General features: G+C 34.6%; 3 protein-coding genes across 4 annotated transcripts; 1 reads left to right on the top strand and 2 right to left on the bottom strand.

Moving 5' to 3' along the window:
• Positions 1–1303: 1303 nt before the first annotated feature.
• On the bottom strand, positions 1304–16492 carry LOC106128470 (23 kDa integral membrane protein). The gene is made up of 5 exons (XM_013326868.1): positions 15956–16492; positions 15348–15536; positions 14813–14995; positions 14419–14637; positions 1304–2969 (listed from the first exon to the last, which is right to left on the bottom strand). Exons 1-5 carry the CDS (start codon positions 16013–16015, stop codon positions 2808–2810), a joined length of 813 nt encoding a protein of 270 aa, XP_013182322.1. The 5' UTR covers positions 16016–16492; the 3' UTR covers positions 1304–2807.
• LOC106128469 (putative nuclease HARBI1) lies at positions 11240–13373 on the top strand. 2 transcript variants are annotated; one of them, XM_013326865.1, is made up of 3 exons: positions 11240–11622; positions 11867–12003; positions 12086–13373. In XM_013326865.1, exons 1-3 carry the CDS (start codon positions 11341–11343, stop codon positions 12732–12734), a joined length of 1068 nt encoding a protein of 355 aa, XP_013182319.1. In that variant the 5' UTR covers positions 11240–11340; the 3' UTR covers positions 12735–13373. The 2 variants fall into 2 exon arrangements, with proteins under 2 accessions (XP_013182319.1, XP_013182320.1); XM_013326866.1 differs by having other exon boundaries at positions 11867–11998; positions 12086–12216.
• A 632-nt stretch (positions 16493–17124) lies between the features above and the next one.
• Positions 17125–20065, bottom strand: LOC106128581 (uncharacterized). Its single transcript, XM_013327043.1, has one exon. The coding sequence runs from the start codon at positions 19989–19991 to the stop codon at positions 17229–17231; it is 2763 nt and encodes a 920-aa protein (XP_013182497.1). The 5' UTR covers positions 19992–20065; the 3' UTR covers positions 17125–17228.
• Positions 20066–20293: the final 228 nt, after the last annotated feature.

Raw genomic sequence — 20293 nt, 5'->3', positions numbered from 1 at the left:
TCAAATGGACTTTTTATGATTACAATATAATGTTTGATAGCAATAACATGATCCTAAGATACTCTTAACATTTAATTAATGTTTAATAGTTTTTGTTTTAAATGTTACTATGTTTTTTTTTAAGTTTTTTCTTGCACCTATTTATCAATATTACAAATGTTCATTACAAAATGGAAGCAATGGACAATAAAAAGAAAATTAAAAAAGAATATTTCCCGATATTAAGGCAACATTTTTGCCACCAAAGCGCCCCGCACATAACTCACGTACAATTGTCCCCCTCATTCTACTATTTGCGCTCCTGCTCGCACCTAGTATCGAGTCATATTCTGGCCTCGGTCTAACATATTCATCTCGACAGGATCTTTTCCATCCAAGGAATCGTATAAAATCTTTTTTTTTAGTTTTGTGCTTATGTTCATTCTAAATAATATCTTTAAAATTTCATTAAAGCGATTTAAATCAAAAATGGTTTTGTATTTTCTTTGTTTTAATACCACAACAAAAACAACGTCAATCACGTCCGTCGTTACTTAGAAGGGTAGACAGAGGGCGGCAGCCCAGGGCGATGGACAGAAACGACGGAGGTAACCACGTTAGCTCCTCAAAAGATATAGTAGGGCCAAGTGGCCAATCTTACTAATAGTATAAATGCAAATGTCTGGATGGATGGATGTTTGTTTGAAGGTATCTCCAGAATGGTTTACAGGATCTCGTTAAAATTTGGCACAGATGTAGAACATAGTATACAAAAACACATAGACTGCTAAGTTTTCTTTTTTATCACCGTGCGGACGGAGTTGTGGTTGGCAACTAGTTTTCTAAGTCTTACAAACTACGCCCACTCCAGCGTAAGAAAATACTAAAGGGCCTGATTGATTCGAAAGTGATTTGCTGTTCATGTAGGCGTAACCGACCAACTTTCTAGTTGTATTTGCAAAGCTTGTTTTATAATTAAGGTAAGGGCTTTTTTCTTCTAGCAACAAGTTTCGTAATTTATGCGTTAGTTTTTAAAGTGAAATTTGTACAACTTTTAAATGCTCATTAATTACGTCTATAAAAATAATTAAATTAAGTAAATGCAGTTCTGGTAAATATATAGGGAAATAGAATGAAGACAATGGAATATTCTAAAATCGTTTATTAAAAAGTACAAATAGTCTTCGATCACAAAAGTTAAATAAATTTAATAAAATTTAAAAGAACAACAAACACACAACCACTAAAAAAAATTACATGTAATAAAATAATTAGGCAAAGTTCCTAGGTATTATAAATTTTTAATTGAAATAGACAATTCGAGAAAAATTAAAATTTTATGTTCACAACCCTTTTTTGTTGCGTTATTAAAAAGTATATATTTTTATAAATATCCATGATATACAGAAACCAAATTGAAATACAGCGTGACATCATCATATAAGGTCAAATTCACAACAAAAGTGTTTTCGTATAAAAGATAAGAAACACGGAAAACAAATTTCATAAGTATAGGTTTGGTATAGGTTACGTATTTCCACTTTAGCGGCTAACTGCGCGACTGTGGCCGCGCGCAGCTTTCATTTTTACCCGACTGAAAAAGATGGTAATGGTTTTCTGCGCGTATATAATATTGTTTTTATCATTTTTTACCTACTTGTATTTTATTAGTATTATCCAAATTAGTTTACTTAGTTTTGTAAGTAAGAAACTTAAACAGGCGATACCGTTCAAAATTAAGTTTAGCGCGGACAATCGCGCGCAGTAGCCGTTTAGTGGAAATGACCTTTTAATGTTTACGGGAAGGGAAGCAACTGATTAAGCTAACAGCGACCTATGATTCTTGGTATATACATAATAGCGAGACTCTACTATAAACAGTATACTTTTTCTTTTAATTCAATAACAATCGGATCAACTTTCTTGTATTGTTACTTACTTTAAAATGTTATTGTAAATGTCCATCGTTTTGTTTATATTATTTCCCCTCTCTTAACAATAATACTTACCGTTTTTGAGTTTATATTAACTTAAAAAATACATATTGTTTCAATCGCATCAAGACTATTTTATCATACTACACTTTTGACATTACTCATATTGTTTATGGTATTTTTTGGGTCACAGCAAGTAAAAGCTTCGGATCTCTTATCGCAAGTTACGTTATTGCCCGTGGCGTAGCATTGCACAATAACTTCAACAAATACAGGTTTCTCAGCTCGTTCCACTTTCCTCAGCATCCGTCTGTACAATTTGTTATCGGTAGCGCAAACGCAGATTACATGCAAATAAGAATTATGCAAACGTAACCTGTGTGCTAATATTTCTGCCAATCGTACGTACCTTTTTATAAATTGTGATTTAAAGAACTACTGCACAGTTCATACACTAAGAATACCAAATATGATGAAGGAAAATGTATTGATGCAATTTTCATGAACCTTCAAAGTATCATAGTGGTATGTGTAGTCAACCAATTCGCACTAGTACACCGTAGTTGCCGCGTCCCTCTAATTTAGGAAAGGTTAAGAAGTTAGACCTCTCGTTGCGAGTACACGTATATTGGATAATGACTTGAGTTTGGTGACGTCAACACGTGTACAAAGGAAGGTTTGTAAATCTATGTTTAAATAAATATAATACTTTATGTAACCACACTACCAACCACAAATGTATCTTATTTGTTATGTTGTGCACTTAACTAACTATTAATTACTATTAATCTTAGGATAAAAATTACAAATATAAAATTTGGCAAGAATTAAATCTTATTGACATAATTTAACCGTTTGCGATTATCTAGAAACAACTAGAACATCGCAATCTTTTTAATATTTGGGCAAGGTGGGAGCAGGTGCTGTAGGAGCTAATAAAGAATCATCCGGAGCCGAGAAAGTAGCTTCCCTTATTGAAACTGAATGCCTTATTGACGCCCGACGACGCGCCAAAATGGCGTGCGCGAGGAAAAACGTACAGAAGACACCAGTGCTCTGAAACAAGGAAAAATATTTGTTTAATGGATCATCGACCTTACAATAAATACAAAATAAAAAAAAATAATCTGATACAATAAATAAATTGACAATAGATTTTTTTTTTTAAATGTGGCTGAATGAGTTTTTTACCTGTGCCTAAATTTTTTTATAGAAAAAACGTTACTATATCTGACTGTAGTTTTAAAAGGTAATTCAATGAGTCGCTCTAGATCTTTGAACTTTGAATCACTTAAGGACTATGATATCATGTGGTTAAGCTATAAAGTTAATCATTAATTCTTTTGAGCTCCAAACTCACGGGTAAAAGGGAATTTCCAAGTTGTACGATCATGGCATAACTAAATTTACGGACTAGAATTAAGAATGCAATCTCAATTACACATTGATTAAATGAAGAAGTTTAAGGTCTTAAAGGGATAGAAAAAGTGACATTTATCTCAACAATACCCAAAACACTACGTTCACGTTAAGTTTCACGAAATAAATAGACTAAGTTATGAGCTATGTTCATTCATTTTCTTTAATAAATCTCCTTGCTCCTACCATTTGTTTAGTATAAACGAAAACAAACCTTAACTAAGATATTTCCTGCTCAACAACCAACAACTGTGGTGAAGAACAATTACGTGCCGGAACATGGTCGCATTCAGATTTCACATACGACGATACGCTTAAGAACTTGCCTTTGTTCGTAAGTATACAAAACAAGATTTATCTTACGCACCGGTACGAAGCTATGGAATTTTTGAGACGTAAACATTTTTTGTTTGTCGGTATTTTAAGTGGCGAAAAAATGTGTGATTTCAACACAATCATGTACAGTGTTGTAGCAAAACAAATTTCAAATACATAGATCACCGATTAATTAAATGGATGTCATTCATCGCAGTTTTATACCTATTATGTACTACTGTTATAATTATTATGTTATTCTATGGTTTATATTTTTTATCTGTATAAATTCAATCAATGCTGCTTATTGCTACCGAATTCAAATATCCATAAATGGATCGGTGATTGCTTGAAATCACAGCTTTTGTTTTGTTCCGATTTAACCGCGGTTGACGATGTTACGTGACAGTTAATTATATCTGTAACATTAGTTCTAATCCACGCCACTGCTACAAACTACTACCATCAGCGCCAAAACGGCGAAAATCAAATAGGCACAAAATATCACGTCTTATAGCCAACCCGTTTATAGAGCTTAATGTAAGTTGTGCTTAACAATTTGAATTCGAATGATTAGCTAAACATGAATTTGCCGGTATAATACTTCGTTTCTAAACGTCAAAAACAATTTAGAGATGTGTATACAATTTATTATTAACATTGTTTGTGTTTATACAAGCGTCAAGTGCCATTTAATTATTATCTAGCAGTAATTCTCTGCATGTTAACAATGGGCAGTAGATACGTAATAGTTGCGAAGTCTATTTATAATCCTGACAGATTGTCGAGCACACGCAAGATGTCCTTAGCGATTATTAACACATCCACACTCCATAGACGAGAAGTTGTATTAAATTTATGGTTGTCCAAGAAGAAACATGACTATGTCATTGTTTTGATAGTAATTCATTACATTTATTTACAGTCTTACAAAATGATTTATGAACTTTATCCGCAAATATTAAAAAAAAAAAATAATTAGTCTATGTACTATTCCTGATTGTTAACCATATATTTTCTAAACTCCATCCAAAGCTGTTTAGCAGCAGTGAGCTGGTAACAATTATACGTCAAAATATTAGTAAAAAGTGATAGGAAGAAAATCTGACTCTGTACCGGTGTACTGGCACAACACTAGTGTTATTAAAACATCGATTCTTATGTCCCCTCACTAACGCAGTTTGACACTTGACGTAGCAACTCCTTCCTAATAATACCTAATAAATACCTAAATAAATAAGATTCTAACTAATTTAAAAAAAAGTAAAATTATCAATATATCTTACCTAGAACGTTGTTTTGCATACAGACATTACATAAATGTCCTAGTTATTAAAACAATGATGACATAGACTCATCAATGCTGATCATCAAATCTGACAGCCATAACTATTTCATATGCACTAACAATGAGTTGGCGGGAACACAAAAAAGGCGCGCAAGGTTGTAACTCTTCCTACTAACTTATTTATATGGCTTGATAGAATCATCTTGAGTCTACCTGTTCGATTCCATTGCCAATGCACCTATATAAACAATATTGTCATTTGTCTAATTCTAATACATAGGCAATGATATGTTTTAATTCATGTGTCTCTGTCATGGAATTTCATGGTCACCCGACGTTGAATAGCTAACAAACAACTAGCTGTCGCCGGGGACTCTGTCCGCGCAGAATTAAAAAAAAAACTTAATTAGTAGCCTATGTGTTCTTCCAGACTATGGTCTACATCTATGCCAAATTTTCACAAGATCCATGCAACCCTTCTGAAGATCGTCGTTTCACAAACATCCATCCACTCAAACATTTGTATTTACAAAATTAAAAAGAAGTGCGACATCTATTATCGTAGTTTGAGAATTTATCTTACTATTATCTGTAGCTAAAACAGAGTATAACAAAACAGAACAAGGAAATGAGGTCGGCACACTCGTACGTCACATTATGACTCACCGACAAAGATTCAACAAGGACCTTTTGATGCAATATGCTCCACACGTTTAAATAAAAAGAAGACTGTTATGTTCTTTTCTTTTATTAAAATATCTCGTAATATCAAACTATATTCATGATGGTTTTAGGAATCTTGTGAATCCTGGGGAAAACCGTATAAACGTATTTTATACAACTTTATCTTAAATAGGTCTACATAATAACGATTGTGTTTTTGTTCTTTATCGCTCACACAGGTCACAAAGGGCATGCTTTATAATCGCCTCATATTGTTTATTAATATTTATAGCTGGAGCTAAATGAATTCTTGTTTTTTTTATAAAGTCTTTAACAACAATGTATTTAAAAAGTTCTGTACATAACACAAGTCATGAACACTTTACATTTATGTATAATGTAACAAAGAATAGTTTTTGATGGAGCTTTGTTATTATTAAGGTTTGATGAAGTATAGCAGTGGTTCCCAAACTTATTTTGTCTACTGCCCACTTTGAGAATAAATATTTTTTTAGCGCCCCCATATTTTCACATATTATAAACCACTATAACTTCAAATTAAATTAATTAATTATTGTGACCCATATATGTATATTAACGGAGAATTCTAAACAAAACTTTTACTATAACCCGCAACTTGTAACCTGCAGCGCTCACAAGGGTGCGTTATCGCCCACTTTGGGTAAGACTGAAGATTTAGACATGATAAGAAAGTTAGTTCATCTAGATAAAGAAACTTTTTTTTATAGGAGAAGGGGGCAAACGAGCAACGAATCGCCTAATATTATTTGATCCGACGCCCATGGACATCCGCAACGCCAGAGGAACCGCGGATTCGTTGCCGGCCTTTAAGGAAGGTGTACGCTCTCTACGGCCTTTAAGGGAAGTGTACGAACTCGATGAAGATAAATGTATGTACCTGTCTAGCTTATAACAATGTGTTTCTTCCTATGGTCTTATAAAGTTGTCTCATATCAAGCTCAGTCTTTTGTTTTATACACCATATATTCAATTAACTGTTCAATATCACTTTATCTAAATTGGAATTCCACAACCGAACGTATTTTCCCTTTTTTTTTCAGCCACCCGAGGTTTTTCCAACCAGATATTATTAAGCGTCATTTAAGGGAATGCAATTTACCACTTGAAATAACTTGTATAGACTTATACGAAAACAGACTTATACAAAACTAGTTGTCGCCAGCGATATCCGCGCGGAATAAATAAGTAGCCTATGTTCTACATGTGTGCCAAATTTCATCTTTTTTTTTCATTCTTAAGCTGTTTCGGTGATACGTTCAAACAAACATCCATCCATCCATCAATATTAGTAAAAAGTAAGATTAAAAGTGACAGGATGATTAATAAAGTAGTTTTATAGTCATTTTTTAAAATTGTCACCGATGGAACTTACAAAACCTGTCAGACTCTAAATGTATTTTAATTCCGTTAGGGGGAAAATCCGTCACACAAACGGCTAACACAAATTTATACAAGTTATTCACAATGACGTCATTAATTAAGACATTATCACGAGTGATGCACGCAAGTCGCAAGCAATTATTGTTTTGATGTCACGTCGTAGCATCAGCTAATCAACCTTCAGAATCCATTTATGCTAAGCTAACTTCGCAAACATTTAAAAGTATTGAGCACAGATATATGTGATATAGCTCTTACTCGTGACTTCATTTGAGCAGAATTTAAAAAAAAACGGTTGAAAAGTATTATATTGTCATGTCACTCGAGTCTATGGTCTATATATGTGTCAAATTATTAAGATGTAATATACATTTGTGGAGTTAAAAGTAAATATATAAATGAAGTGTATCCCACGGGAACCGTACACCTTCGATATTATGCCAAATATAATGGAGATGCTTTGAGCCGTTTTGGAGATAAATTCTAAGAAACATCCATCCATACATCTAAACTTTCTCATTTATAATATTAGTAAGATTTGATAAATAATAACTAATCCAAAGAATAGAAGTGGAAAGATTCAATTCATATCGTGGTCGAATCTCGACAAAAAGTTTCAAGGTTCAATTCTGACATCTGTGAATTTTTCTCGCCTAAATTGTTTCCTTGGTAACAATCAGTATGAAACCAATTATGAGCAATTAGCTCACCATCAAAATGACATAGCAGCGTAGATCGTTTAATCCAGAGCTATATGATTGTCTTACATAACCTCTCTATATCCAGACCAATCAGATAACCCCCCGATCCCCAACTGTTAAAAGGATCTGTAAAATGACTCGAATCAGCCAGCGGAATTCCCCTCTACCATATACATTATGAGAAAAAATCCCCTGCAATTCTATCGTATTCATATCGTTATAACAGTACGTTAGACAGAGATGCAAGATCAATTGTAATGTGACTAGTACAAGAGTCCCACGCATAGTACGGGGTGGATGTATGACATTTAATGAGCATTTGCGAGGCGACATCCTCAGTTCTATGCTCCAATTTTCGTATTAAATGGTTATTTTTCAATGATATAAGTAATAGTTTAATATACATTACTATAATATGGCAAATTATAAAGGAAAAGGAAACATTTTTGAATAGGGAAAACGGAAAAAATTATAGTTACCACTTAATTTTCTGTCGCTGTAGGTATAAAATGAAAACAATAGACGTGTCCACGCAAAATAATTTATAGAATATCCTTTAGTTTTTCTGCTATCTTACTAATACTATAAATACTAATATTTAGATGGATGGATTGTTTGGAGGTATCTACGGAACGGCTCAACAGATTTTAATGATATTTGGCACACATATAGAACATGGCCTGGGTGAACACATAGGCTACTTGTTATGTTTTTTTTTAATTGCGAGCGGATAGAGTCGCGAGCGACAGTTAGATAGATACACACACATTAAAGAAAAAACATGCCTTAGAGTTTGAAAGCGTGGGTTAAATGTTTTAATGAGAGATGTTTTGCCTAAAGTTGTCTATTTTGAAATTAACGTATTTTCACCTAATACAGCTTTATCCTAGCATCTTTTCACTTTTCAGTTTCCAATAACTTTGTACGTTTTTGACGTGACTATGACATGACGTGTATATGATTTATTGTTCATTTGTTTGTCCTGCATGATTCATTTACTTGCGAAATACAGACAAACAACGTTGTGAATAAACAGTGATATCATTGTCAAATATAGTTTAACATGCGAAGGATAAAAGCACCATGCTATAGTTGACCCAATATGAGGAAGACTTATCACATAAATGGCGTGCGCTGAGGAAAACTCGAGCGACAATGTGTCTACAATTAATTTCTCTTTAAGTCAAATGAAAATTAGTTAGAACACATAATAGATCTTTAAGATTTTTCGGAGCAAATTACAAAAGTTACATTTTTCAAATCGAAATTCATATTTTCTAACAATATGTTTAAACCGTAACCTTCTACAAGTCACGTAACAATTTTTGTTATTAAAATAATCGTTCATAATTTAAACAATGCAGAACTTAACCTTGAAATACGGCAAATGTACAAATTGTTGATACCGACGCGTTCAGCAAGAGACGGCTGTCAGCGGTGAGGTCATTGAAACTATTACGCCATGTTTATTAATAATCACAGCAGGTCAATGCTGTTGCAATTTTAAAAAATAAATCCAAAAATATAAAAAAATAATGGCAGTTAAGATTATAACAACAATAATTAAAGTACAGATAAATTCAGCTTGAAATTAAACGAACAATGCATACGATGACATTTCTTTTTTTAATTAGCTCGCTAATCAAATGATTAATACCCTAGTGATATTCGTAAAAAATATATGTAGGTAAATAAAATACGTAGTTATGTTAGTATTCAAAAGCGAAAGATAAGTTATAATTTCCGTAATTTCCGAACAAAACATGTCGATTGTTTCCCTACAAATGAAATCGAATAAATTCTAGCAACATCCGATCGATGCAAAATTATCGAATATCTTTGCACATGATTAGTTACGAAAACTAATTTTTGCGTAATTATTTAGAAATACAATAGCAATTTGTTTATGTTATAGTTAAGACATCTCATTATATTTTTAAATTTTTTTGAACAAATCTTACATTTCCGCTTTGATTTAAATTTTATAATGGGACTTAATATGGATATATTTAATAACATTATCAAGTAAAGTGCCGTCAGCAAATATAAAATTGACTAGTAAATTACCATGTTCATTGTCTGATCAGACTTTTGTTTGGCGTATCCTATAAAAATTGTCCTCTCAAAGCCAGAGCAGGTTTATAATTAAATATGGATCACGAGTTACAGTTAATGGCATTGAATAAAAACTGCAATCCGTTATTCGAAGCCATCCGAACGGTTGTGCAGTCGTACTTGTTTTATGTAATACAAATAGGAAAGGCATCTAGCACCTGACTAAAACAACTTATAATTCAACATAAATGAAGCAACTATTATAACTAATAAACAAGGCATTTTATAATTAGCTGTATAATATATTCCCAATATGTTTACTTTTTAAATGAACTCTTGTTTATTGTATTACGATGCGCGTCGTTGTGAATTTTAATTGATATAACCTAAGGACCACTCATCTCAAACCGACATACATAATATAAACAGTAGGACGTGCATAAAGAAGGCGTTTTAAACGTTGACCCTTTGGTGTTTCATGTAACTTCATAAAACTGTCGCGTGATTGCAACATACTAAATGCGTAATATATTGTTTGACTGTTAAGTTGTGGATGTGTAATAATAGCCCGCTAATGTTTATTTATATTTAGGCTTCAATAGGCTGTTAACATGTTTTTATATCTCACCAAAGGTTGCCAGAGATCTTGCAGATTTTTTTCCAATTTTGGTAGTTCGTCAAAATATCTTTATGTATGTCTTAAATTGACCGCTTAATGTATCCTTGAAGCTTATTTACTTGGTGAAATGAATAACAAGGAAAACAATTCACCTCTTGTAAAGAGACCAACAGTGTTCTAATATTAAATTATTTTTTAAAAACCTACGTCTATAGACGATTTTTTTCCCAAATTCCCAAGTAAATGGCTAACAGTTAATTATTTTATATCTCTTGTAAATATTGTAACAGGAACCAAAATCGCTATCACCTATAATATTAATCGAAAAGAAAAAGCCAGTTTAAATTGACAAAATAAAGATTAGCCTAATCTATGGTAGTAGATGAATATATGGTAACACTGCACACTGTTTAAAAATGGTATCAGACATTTAGGGATAGAAATTGTTTGCGAAAATAGATTTTTAGCAAATCGATATTCATATTTATATTATAATAAAAAAAATTGATTTAAGCAGCGATAGTATTCGACTTTTCATTTTCTGTTTATAAATCAATTTATTCTAGCAAAAACTGCATGCTATTCTATGTAGGATTAATAACACCGCAATATTAATAATTAAAATTCATCATAATGAAGATTAAAACAAATGAACTTAATCCTAAAGTTATGAGGTTTTTTGTATATGATTTACAGTGATTTACAAAGTTTTAAAAAACTTATCTTCCCTAGTCTATCTGTTAAAAATGGAAAAAATTATAAAATGGATTTTTTCGATTATTTTTTCCATCCCTATGACATTTTAAAACTGACATTGAATGTGACATTGACGTTTCGACGTTATTTATGTTTGGTTGGTTGTAAACTAGGCATCTCTAATGTTCTTTATTTTGTTAATTTATTTTCACTGAATTTGTATCGTCGCATGGTTATTACAACGAAAAAATGTCTGATTTCGAACAATTCGTCGAGTTCGTACAATATACGAAAAGATTTAGGAACGTAGGCGTAGGACCGAGGCGCTATTTACGTGATTATTCCGATCCATTTTCAAAATACTCGGTCGAGGAATTTCATGCTAGATATAGATTTACTCCTGATGTTGTTAAAAGTGTTATATTGCCTATGCTGGATTCTATAAGAAAACCTTCAAAAAGAGGCTTACCTTTCCCTCCAGAAATCATGTTGCTGATAACGTTACGCTATTACGCTACTGGTAGCTTTCAGGTTAGTAAATACGACACAGTTTTCGAATTCTGCATACGACTCCACATTTCTAAGTGGTAGAATCTGTAGCAGCATTAGCTGTTGCGCAAATGGCTTGTGCATTCGATATAGTACTATAACCACACATAAGACAGACATGACTTAACCAGTTGACCTTGTGCCTGTGCCTTCTTGATTTAATTAAGGTATAAGATGTTTAATAATGTCTAGTTAGAAGATATGTAGCACATATCTTTTTTTCCAGAAAATGCAAAAAGATGTCATGAATATATGCCAACAGTCAGTTTCTAGGATTATTGTCCAAGTTTCCAACTTAATAGCAACAAAAATGAAAAAGTATGTTAAATTTCCAACAGATACGGAAGAACTTAATATGGTGAAGTAAGCTTCATTTTAATATGAATTATATAAAAATAGGGAAGAGAAAGTACAGGTACATTTATTTGTTTTGTTTTTATTGCAGGCAAAAGTTTTACGAAATCAACCATTTTCCTGAAGTAATTGGCTGTGTTGACTGTACACAAATAAAAATAAGAAGTCCTGGTGGGGAAACTTCTGACGTATACAAGAATAGAAAAGGATTTTACTCCATCAATGTACAGACAGTTGTTGGGCCAAATTTAGAATTTTTTAACTTAGTAGCCCGCTGGCCGGGAAGCACACCTGATAGTTTTATTTACAATAACAGTTCTATTAAACAGAGGCTTGATACGGGTGAGTTGGAAGGGGTAATTTTAGGTGACAGTGATTTTGCAGCAAGTAATACCCTTCTTACACCCTTTTTGTCTCCAAATTCAATACCCCAGGAACAATATAATAAAAGTCTCTATGAAACACGAAAACTTGTAGAACATTGTCTTGGTATTTGGAAGGGTAGATTTCCTTGTTTACAAGTGGGTATGTGCATCAAGGTGGAAACCGTTGTGGCTGTGATATGTGCGTGTGCAGCATTGCACAATATAGCCGTGTCCGTGGGTGATGTAGCACCAACAAATTGGGAAATGGCTGAAATTGACACTGACGTTGACTTCACTACAACTAATGAACACCCAAATAGTGAAGGTTTTGTGGCAAGACAATTATTTGTAGATAGGTATTTCCAGAATTATTAAAACATAATTATAGTTAATAATGTTTTAATAATTCTGTCATTAGAGTGTCCGTGGCTCAGGGGTTAAGCTCTAGACTTGGTATTTGCACGTCTTTGGTTCGAATCTCGCCATGTACCAATTTTATCATCATGACATTTATCCACAACCTGCAAATTTTGTGAGAAGAGAATTATGGATATGTGTGAAGTCAACCAACTCGCACTAGACCAGCATGGTTGACTATGGCCTTGTCACCCCTAACTCAGGGTAGACTCTGTGTCCCTCAGTGGGGATGTAAAGTGAGCTGACAATGAAATTATAGTTAAGTTAAAAATTACTGCCATAACCAGTTGTTCTTTAATTTAGTTTTAAGTAGATATAAGTGATTGAATATGTTATTTAATAGTACATCCGGAATACATCATTTGTGTAAGGAAATTATTGAAATGTACAGCGGTGCTTTATCAAAACCATATCTCTATGGCCTTTATGTAAATGTACATAAAAATAATAAATATTTTAAACGTTTTTCTCAAACACCTTTAAGCTCATTAAATCGACATCACTATCATCGACGACATCGACAATTTATGCATAACCTACACTGTGGGTATAGCACGAATATTTTTTTTTATATCATAAGGTGGCAAACGAACGAGCGGCCACCTGATATCGCTGAAATAGCGAAGTGACCGTAGCCTACCTTTAATTGACGAAGGAGAGGATGCACAGAGAAAAATATATTCCCTTCCCATGCATTCTCTCATCCGGAAAGTCCACTTCCACTTCCCATCCTTTCCTTATAAGAAAAAAGGGTGTGAAGGGAAAGAGGACTAAATTAGGCCTCCGGGACGCACACTCATCAGAGGAAACGCGGAATTGCTTCCACTTCACGCCTGTATGAAACAATCCCCTTTGTATCGACAATTATGTCAAAATTAGTATGAGATTTTTGGTGTATTTTACTCCCGATTTATTGCGATTCGCCAATTTTTCGATACGTAGGCGATGTCACAAATATTGGTGCTAGAGCCACAAATGTTAGCTTACAATGTCATCAGTGAATCAATAGGTCAGTAGTGAAATGGATAATATTGCTAATATCATTTTGTTTGCGTGCTTACGAAGGTTGAACACATATTTGGTACTCAAGAGTCGAGCATTTGTTTCCCGCCATAACCTAAAATTATGTTGAGCGCGGCGTCCTATGTTAAATGTAAAATCTTAAGCGAATGTTAATTTGAGGTGGCTCTGCGAACAAGTAACATTCTATCCCATAAGCCTAAGTTTTTCAACCTTTTTCGTCACTTATATAAGACCCGTATACCAAAGGCGGCTGCCAAAAAAATGCCTCGGTGCAGTATCTTAGTAGTAACAATACTGTCACCATGTTTGCTGATGGCGTGACCTTAAGCTTGTATGATAGAAGTTGTGGCTATATTGAGTAAATAATTTAAAGGATAATGAGGAAATGACTTGCTCTACTGTGGTGCAGAATGGATTTCGCTAATTTTACTAATATTATAAATGCGAATGGATGATGGATGTTTGTTAGAAAGTATCAGCAAAACGGCTGCATGGATCTCGCTGAAATTTGGCGTATATGTAAAACATATTCTGGAAAAACACATAAGTCAAATAAGTTTTTTTTTAATTCCGCGCAAATATAGTTGCGGATGACGGCAAGTAAGCTATACGTTCTGACCTGCAATATAGAAGCCGTGAGCGCTGTCATAGCAACCAGCAACAATTGATCCTTGGTATACTGGTGTAGCTGCTTCCCGCAGCCGCGCTGGTAGAGGGTAGTACAATCTGCTGTGTAGGGCTTGTGTAGTGAATCCAACGGACCCTGGCCGCAGCAGGAGAACGGCACGTGTTTGGATGCCGAGTAGTCACCAGGGCCACTGATGCCACAGCATTCAAACTGTGGGATATTGTTAGCATATCGCTTTTACTTTCATTTCAATTTTGATTAGAATTTTTCTCCAATTCGAAGTTACTAATTGCCTTATTACCAACTCCAGACTGGCGTTGATAGTTTTTTTTAGTTTTAAATTGATTTTCCTTATCTACGTATTCAATTTGAATTCTTTTCTTACCTGAACATGCAATTTATCCCATCGCAACGAATCCACAGAATTAGGGTCCTCAATTTTACTGGTAAGCATAAAGTAGTTGGTCATTGTGCTCCTTATGTCGATTTCTACATTATCCCACACAACCATCGCCCAAACGAAGCAGGAAAACTCAACGACTACCACAATAACGATCAGTAGGCCAGCCTGAAAAACGTAACATAGTCCTAATTTAACTTGGTTATTCCATAATAAAAATGATAAAAGCAATGGGCATTGATGTTTTTAAGTTTTTAAAACTCAATATAATTTTGTAAATTATTAAGTAGGTAACATGTTTTAGAAAATTATGATAATTATAATTTTTCTATGAAAGAAGTGCTTGTGACTGTTCGAAGGGTGTAAAATATCGATAAGAGATGGCGCTTATCACAACTTAGATAGCTCGAGATTCGATTTACTTCTGATAGGTATTATGTAAATCTACTCCTAAAAAGGTAATATAAAGGAGGGAATCCTTATATAGCTCAAATAATTTTGAGAAAATAAATTAATATACCATAACGACGTGAAACTGATGCATAGATTTTGCAGATCGCCATCCAATCCATGCTACAGAACATGTAATGATTGCGATCATCAATAGTAATATGGCTGGATACTCTACATTTACTGGGATAAAGTGCCGGTAAATAAACAGGCGATATACGAGAAATCCACTAACTCCAAACAGCGCCACTGCCGACATCTGTTGACAAAAATTAAAACACTTCAGAAGTCATATTATACGACCAAATTATATAGGTTCCTGAATACTATTACATATTGCAACTTCTCTGTCATGCTTTGGACAACTGCACAAGTGCGACAAGGATGGCAATAACATAGCACACGGTATACGATTTGGTCTCTTGCCAGTTCAATTTAGTTAGCTCATTTCAGAATTAGAAAAACTAGGTGACAAAAGAAGACAGGTACTTTTTATCGCATAATTTAAAATCTTAAGTTGAACGTAAAATAGTAACTTTAAAATTAACCTATAGTCACAGAAAGTAAACACATAAAAGTTGTTTGTATAGAGTTGTTATGACAACAAAGAATCACTGATTAAGATTAACGTGGTTCTTATAAATGAGCATGTTAAAAAAAATCAATTATAATACTTACAGCGAATAAAACGTTGAAGGTTAGTACAAGATATTTCCAACAATTCGAGGACAGAGCCATTTTCAGTGTTCATATGTCAAGTAAAGTTTGAAACTCGTCTCAAAACAAAGGCAGGTCGTTCCACCTCAGGGAATGTTTGTGTTTCGCTGCGTCCGCGTAACTGCAGCGGCGGCGCGGTCACAATTAAACAACCGGCATCTATCCGTTCATCATAATCTTTAGCGAATTGTATTAAAAATGTTTTTTTTTTTAAGTGGACGATACAATCGCTATTTCTTGTAAATGATTAATCCAGCATGATGTGTGCAGTCACTTATCAGTTTATCATTGCGATAAACTTTGTTATATACAGTATCATGCAATCTAACCTCATTTACCAATCCATATCACCATATGATTTTACTTTCTTTGACACTTCGGGCGTAGGCGCGTCGGTTATATATAACTTTGACAAATCTATTTTAAATGCTCTCATTACTAGAATTACGTCACACTTTGTGACTTTTTCACTTCAACACTTATGAATGTTTACCGAACCACGACTGTGAGCAAGATAATCGTAGATAGTGAATTTAAGTTTAGGTTTGTCAGAGGTCAATGCTACTTGACCCTTTAGCCGCGACACTTCGCTATTAGTAAGCCGGATGGCTCAAGTTTCATAGAAGTGGGTGTTTTTTTAATCAATACAAGATTCCCGGGTTCATTTCCTGTCTCCTCAAAATAATTATGCAAAAAGTAGTTATCAAAAAAATTGAATATCACAGGATTTATATTGTAAATCTCTATCTGACAGTCATCAGACCGACATTGCTAATAAAAATAATAAATTAACGCATTGAAGTCTTCAACCCTTCATCTTTAGTGATATAACTTGATAAGCTATTACTATGTATGTCTTTTAATGTACGTTACATTAAAAGACATACATACTGAAAGCTACGAACCATTTTAATTAGCACTAAATATGTCTCTCACGATGAACAAAGCTACTTGATTCTCTTCAGTTTTTTAACCTAGCGTGTGTAATTACAAGTCAGTTTAATTAGTGCTACCTACTGGAGAAACTTATGTTAAAGGTCAAGCTCTATTGCGCAACTAGTTAAGAATTTTTAGTTTGTGGTTCCCTTATTTTTCTACTTATGACTAATCAATGAAATGAATAAATTATGTAAAGTATGTACCAATTTAAGAATCTTTATTTTACGATAAAATTAAAAAAAGCTAACAAATTCGACATATTGAAGAATATGCTAACAATAAAAATAAACTTCCATTAATAATAATCGCAGAGACACAAATCTTTGGCCATTATCTCCGGCAACAATTCAACTTTTACTACTTTTTTCACCTTCTCTATCTCAGCAACGATATCTGCACTGACTGGTCCTGCTTCTTTTGCAGTACGAAACAATGCCCTGGCTTTATCAACGTCCCTTTTATACATGGCCAGTAATGCCAAAAACGCCCAACCATCAGACAAAAGAGGTTCAGCTTTCACAGCAGCTGCAGCCCAACGTTCAGCTAACTTTTCCTCCCTCAATTTCCCGTAAATTCTTCCCAAAGTTAATGCTGTATACGCCGATGGAGCAATTTTATGCGCTCGGGCAGCTCTTTGCAAGGAAGCCATTATGTCGGTCTTCCAACCGCCTATCGCTGCTCGGAGAAGTAAGCCGGGGCAAGGCTCAGCCCCGTCGTTATTAGCTTCTAACAAAGCTTTTTCACATTTACCATCCCACCCTCTAGCAAAGCCCAAGCAAGTTGCTCGTATTTGAGAAAGTATAGCGCAGGGTCCGAACAGCCGTATGCCTTTCTCGACGACCTCCAGCGCAACATCCATATGAAGCCGCAAAAGAAGAGAAGCTGCTCTTACATAATAAGTACCGGGGCCTGGTTTCTCTTTTGTGATATTTTGTGTACCACGTTCATAGCACCCATCTTCAACACATTGGAGAATTCTTTCAGTCAGTTTAAAGCACCGTAAACATAAAAAGAAAGCTGCAGCGATCAAGAAAGGATTTCGAGAATCTATAACACCAGGAATCCAAAATGTTTCTTCTTCTCCACTAGAATCTATCCATCTTTTCAAGCATCGCTTCCACTCTACGGGTAGTGCAAAACATTTCCTCATCTTTTTAAGTGCAACGAAAGCTGGGTGCTCGTTACCGTGGTAATGATGTAACGCGTGCAGTGCGGCCCACCCGATGGCGCTGGTGGTGCCATCCGATTTATCGCCTTTAACTGCGATACGAAAAGCGGCTGTTGCTACTTCAATTGCTTCAGGTCCTTTATCAAACTGAATGCCTCCGTATGTCCACAACAAATATCTGTTTTTGGAATGAACATTTAAAGCTACCGTTAAATAATTATATGCATCAGATTCATTTCTCTGTTCAAGCAAACGCAAAACTTTTGACAAAAGAACCCGGGGATGATTTGGGCTAATTTTCAGGTTTCTTTCGATATGCTCGTTTGATATTCTAGCATCTCCTGCGGCCCGACTTCTAGAAGCAGCTAGTCCGGGCGATGGACGAACCTTAGGGGGCTGAGGAGCAAACGAAGAAGTTACTGCTCGACGAGCTGCTGAATGTTGACTTGTTATCGTATCTTGATAATCCATCTCGGAACATTCCGTCGGTGTAAATTGTTTTAGCATCGACCTCACCCGCAATAATAGACGGTTTGCGGCTGTTCGTTTTATACTCTTATTCATTTGAAGCGTGCATTTGTAAGCTAAATTACTTAGCTCCTTGTGCACCAACAACGCCCCACTTTCTTTACAAATACGTCTCTTGTCTAAAGGTGGCTCCTCTGGGGGAGATAATATTTTCAACGAATCTTCGGCTACTTTAAGACCAGTAGGAGGAGGAAAACCGATTAAATCAAAAAGCGAAGTAATTTTTGCTTTTGGAACTATTGGATCAATTAAATCCATTCTTATTACAATGAAAGCTTCGTGACCATACTCATCAGTTACAGGTTCATTTTCATGTGCGGGACCTCGCGCGCTGGTTGGCGGTAAATCTAAAATTGTACCTACAGATTCAGGTATAATATCGGCACTATAAAACATCAGTTTCGCACAGACGGTTACACCGAATTGACCAGGCTGAAGTAAAACACCAGCATCTACAACCGCAACGTATCGACCTCGTACTTCAATTTTCCCACCTTTCGGAACTCCAGCGATCTCAACATTGAAATTACTATTTAATCGTTCTTGTAATAATGTAGAATCCACCAGAACACGCCGCATAGCATTCCAATACACCGAATTTTCGGATTTATCAATAATCAAGTCATTAGGGACAAACATGTCTTCACTTGGCACATTAATCTGTGTATCGGCGGCGTGACCTGCATTGCTGGCGTTCCCCCATACAATTTTCGTAGCTGAAGACGCGCTCAATGACATACCAAATTTTAAAGATATTGGATCATGTATCATGTCGAGACCAATGCCACTGAGAAAGGCTGTACCTTCTCTCGATGATGGTAAGCAATGTGCTGCAATCATCGTTAGCGTTAAAGGTATTTTATCATTATTTATAGAACCGTTGTAGCTTACGTGTACGTTAACTGTACAACCGGACGGAGCACCGGAATGTATTATCAGAAGCGGTACTTTTACAATTACCTCTTTCTCCCCTAATGCTATTGGATATAAGTCTACATTTCCACCTGCTCTATTATCAATATTAAGAAAGGGGTCCTGGTCTTTTGAAGGTTTTCCTGAACTTCCTCGAAGTAAAAATATTAGTGGCCGGTCGGCAATAATCTCTTGATCAGTTCCGGTTTCTTCTATATTTAATGGTAAGACAATCGTATCAATTGTGTGACCGTCTTCCCATTTTTCTCCCAGTAAAAATTCATCATCGAAATATATTAAGAACGTACAATCACCAGGACCCGGACTTTCACCTTCTAAATACAGAGTAAAGGTCACTAAGCGTAAATCTAGGTCATAATCATCAAAATCGGTTGACCTAGACTTGAAAGTTTCACGCGACTTATTCTTCTTTGTACCTTTTCCTGACATTTTCAATATTTTTAAATTAATATAGTTCACATTTACTTCCTGTGTTTTAAATAAAGCAACAAAATAAAATAGTATGATATTAAATATACCTTCATTTTTTACATTAATGTTTTATTATGAAATGAATAAAAGTATTTAATTACAGTATAAATTAACACAATCTGTCATATTGACCGTGTCTTACGAAATTATTGTCTTTTCAAAGAAAAAATAAATATATTCCATCAAGCCTTATAATGGGGAACATTTCACAATGATGTATTTGATAAAAATTGAGATAATATTTAGTATTCACCATTTTC

This window comes from Papilio xuthus, unplaced genomic scaffold (assembly GCF_000836235.2).
Source record: "Papilio xuthus unplaced genomic scaffold, Pxut_1.1 DF828780.1, whole genome shotgun sequence".
NCBI lineage: Eukaryota > Metazoa > Arthropoda > Insecta > Lepidoptera > Papilionidae > Papilio > Papilio xuthus.
The sequence above is the reverse complement of the archived record's forward strand: the minus strand, read 5'-3'. Positions and strand labels throughout refer to the sequence as shown.

Excerpts from the sequence above, each read along its gene's own strand:
- LOC106128470 (XM_013326868.1), bottom strand. The coding sequence starts at position 16,015 with ATGGCTCTGTCCTCGAATTGTTGGAAATATCTTGTACTAACCTTCAAC. Across the intron at positions 14,638-14,812 it reads GGGATAAATTGCATGTTCAG|TTTGAATGCTGTGGCATCAG; the intron begins GTAAGAAAAGAA and ends AATATCCCACAG. Across the intron at positions 2,970-14,418 it reads TCACGGCTTCTATATTGCAG|AGCACTGGTGTCTTCTGTAC; the intron begins GTCAGAACGTAT and ends TCCTTGTTTCAG.
- LOC106128581 (XM_013327043.1), bottom strand. The coding sequence starts at position 19,991 with ATGTCAGGAAAAGGTACAAAGAAGAATAAGTCGCGTGAAACTTTCAAG.
- LOC106128469 (XM_013326865.1), top strand. The coding sequence starts at position 11,341 with ATGTCTGATTTCGAACAATTCGTCGAGTTCGTACAATATACGAAAAGA. Across the intron at positions 11,623-11,866 it reads ACGCTACTGGTAGCTTTCAG|AAAATGCAAAAAGATGTCAT; the intron begins GTTAGTAAATAC and ends CTTTTTTTCCAG. Across the intron at positions 12,004-12,085 it reads GAAGAACTTAATATGGTGAA|GCAAAAGTTTTACGAAATCA; the intron begins GTAAGCTTCATT and ends TTTTTATTGCAG.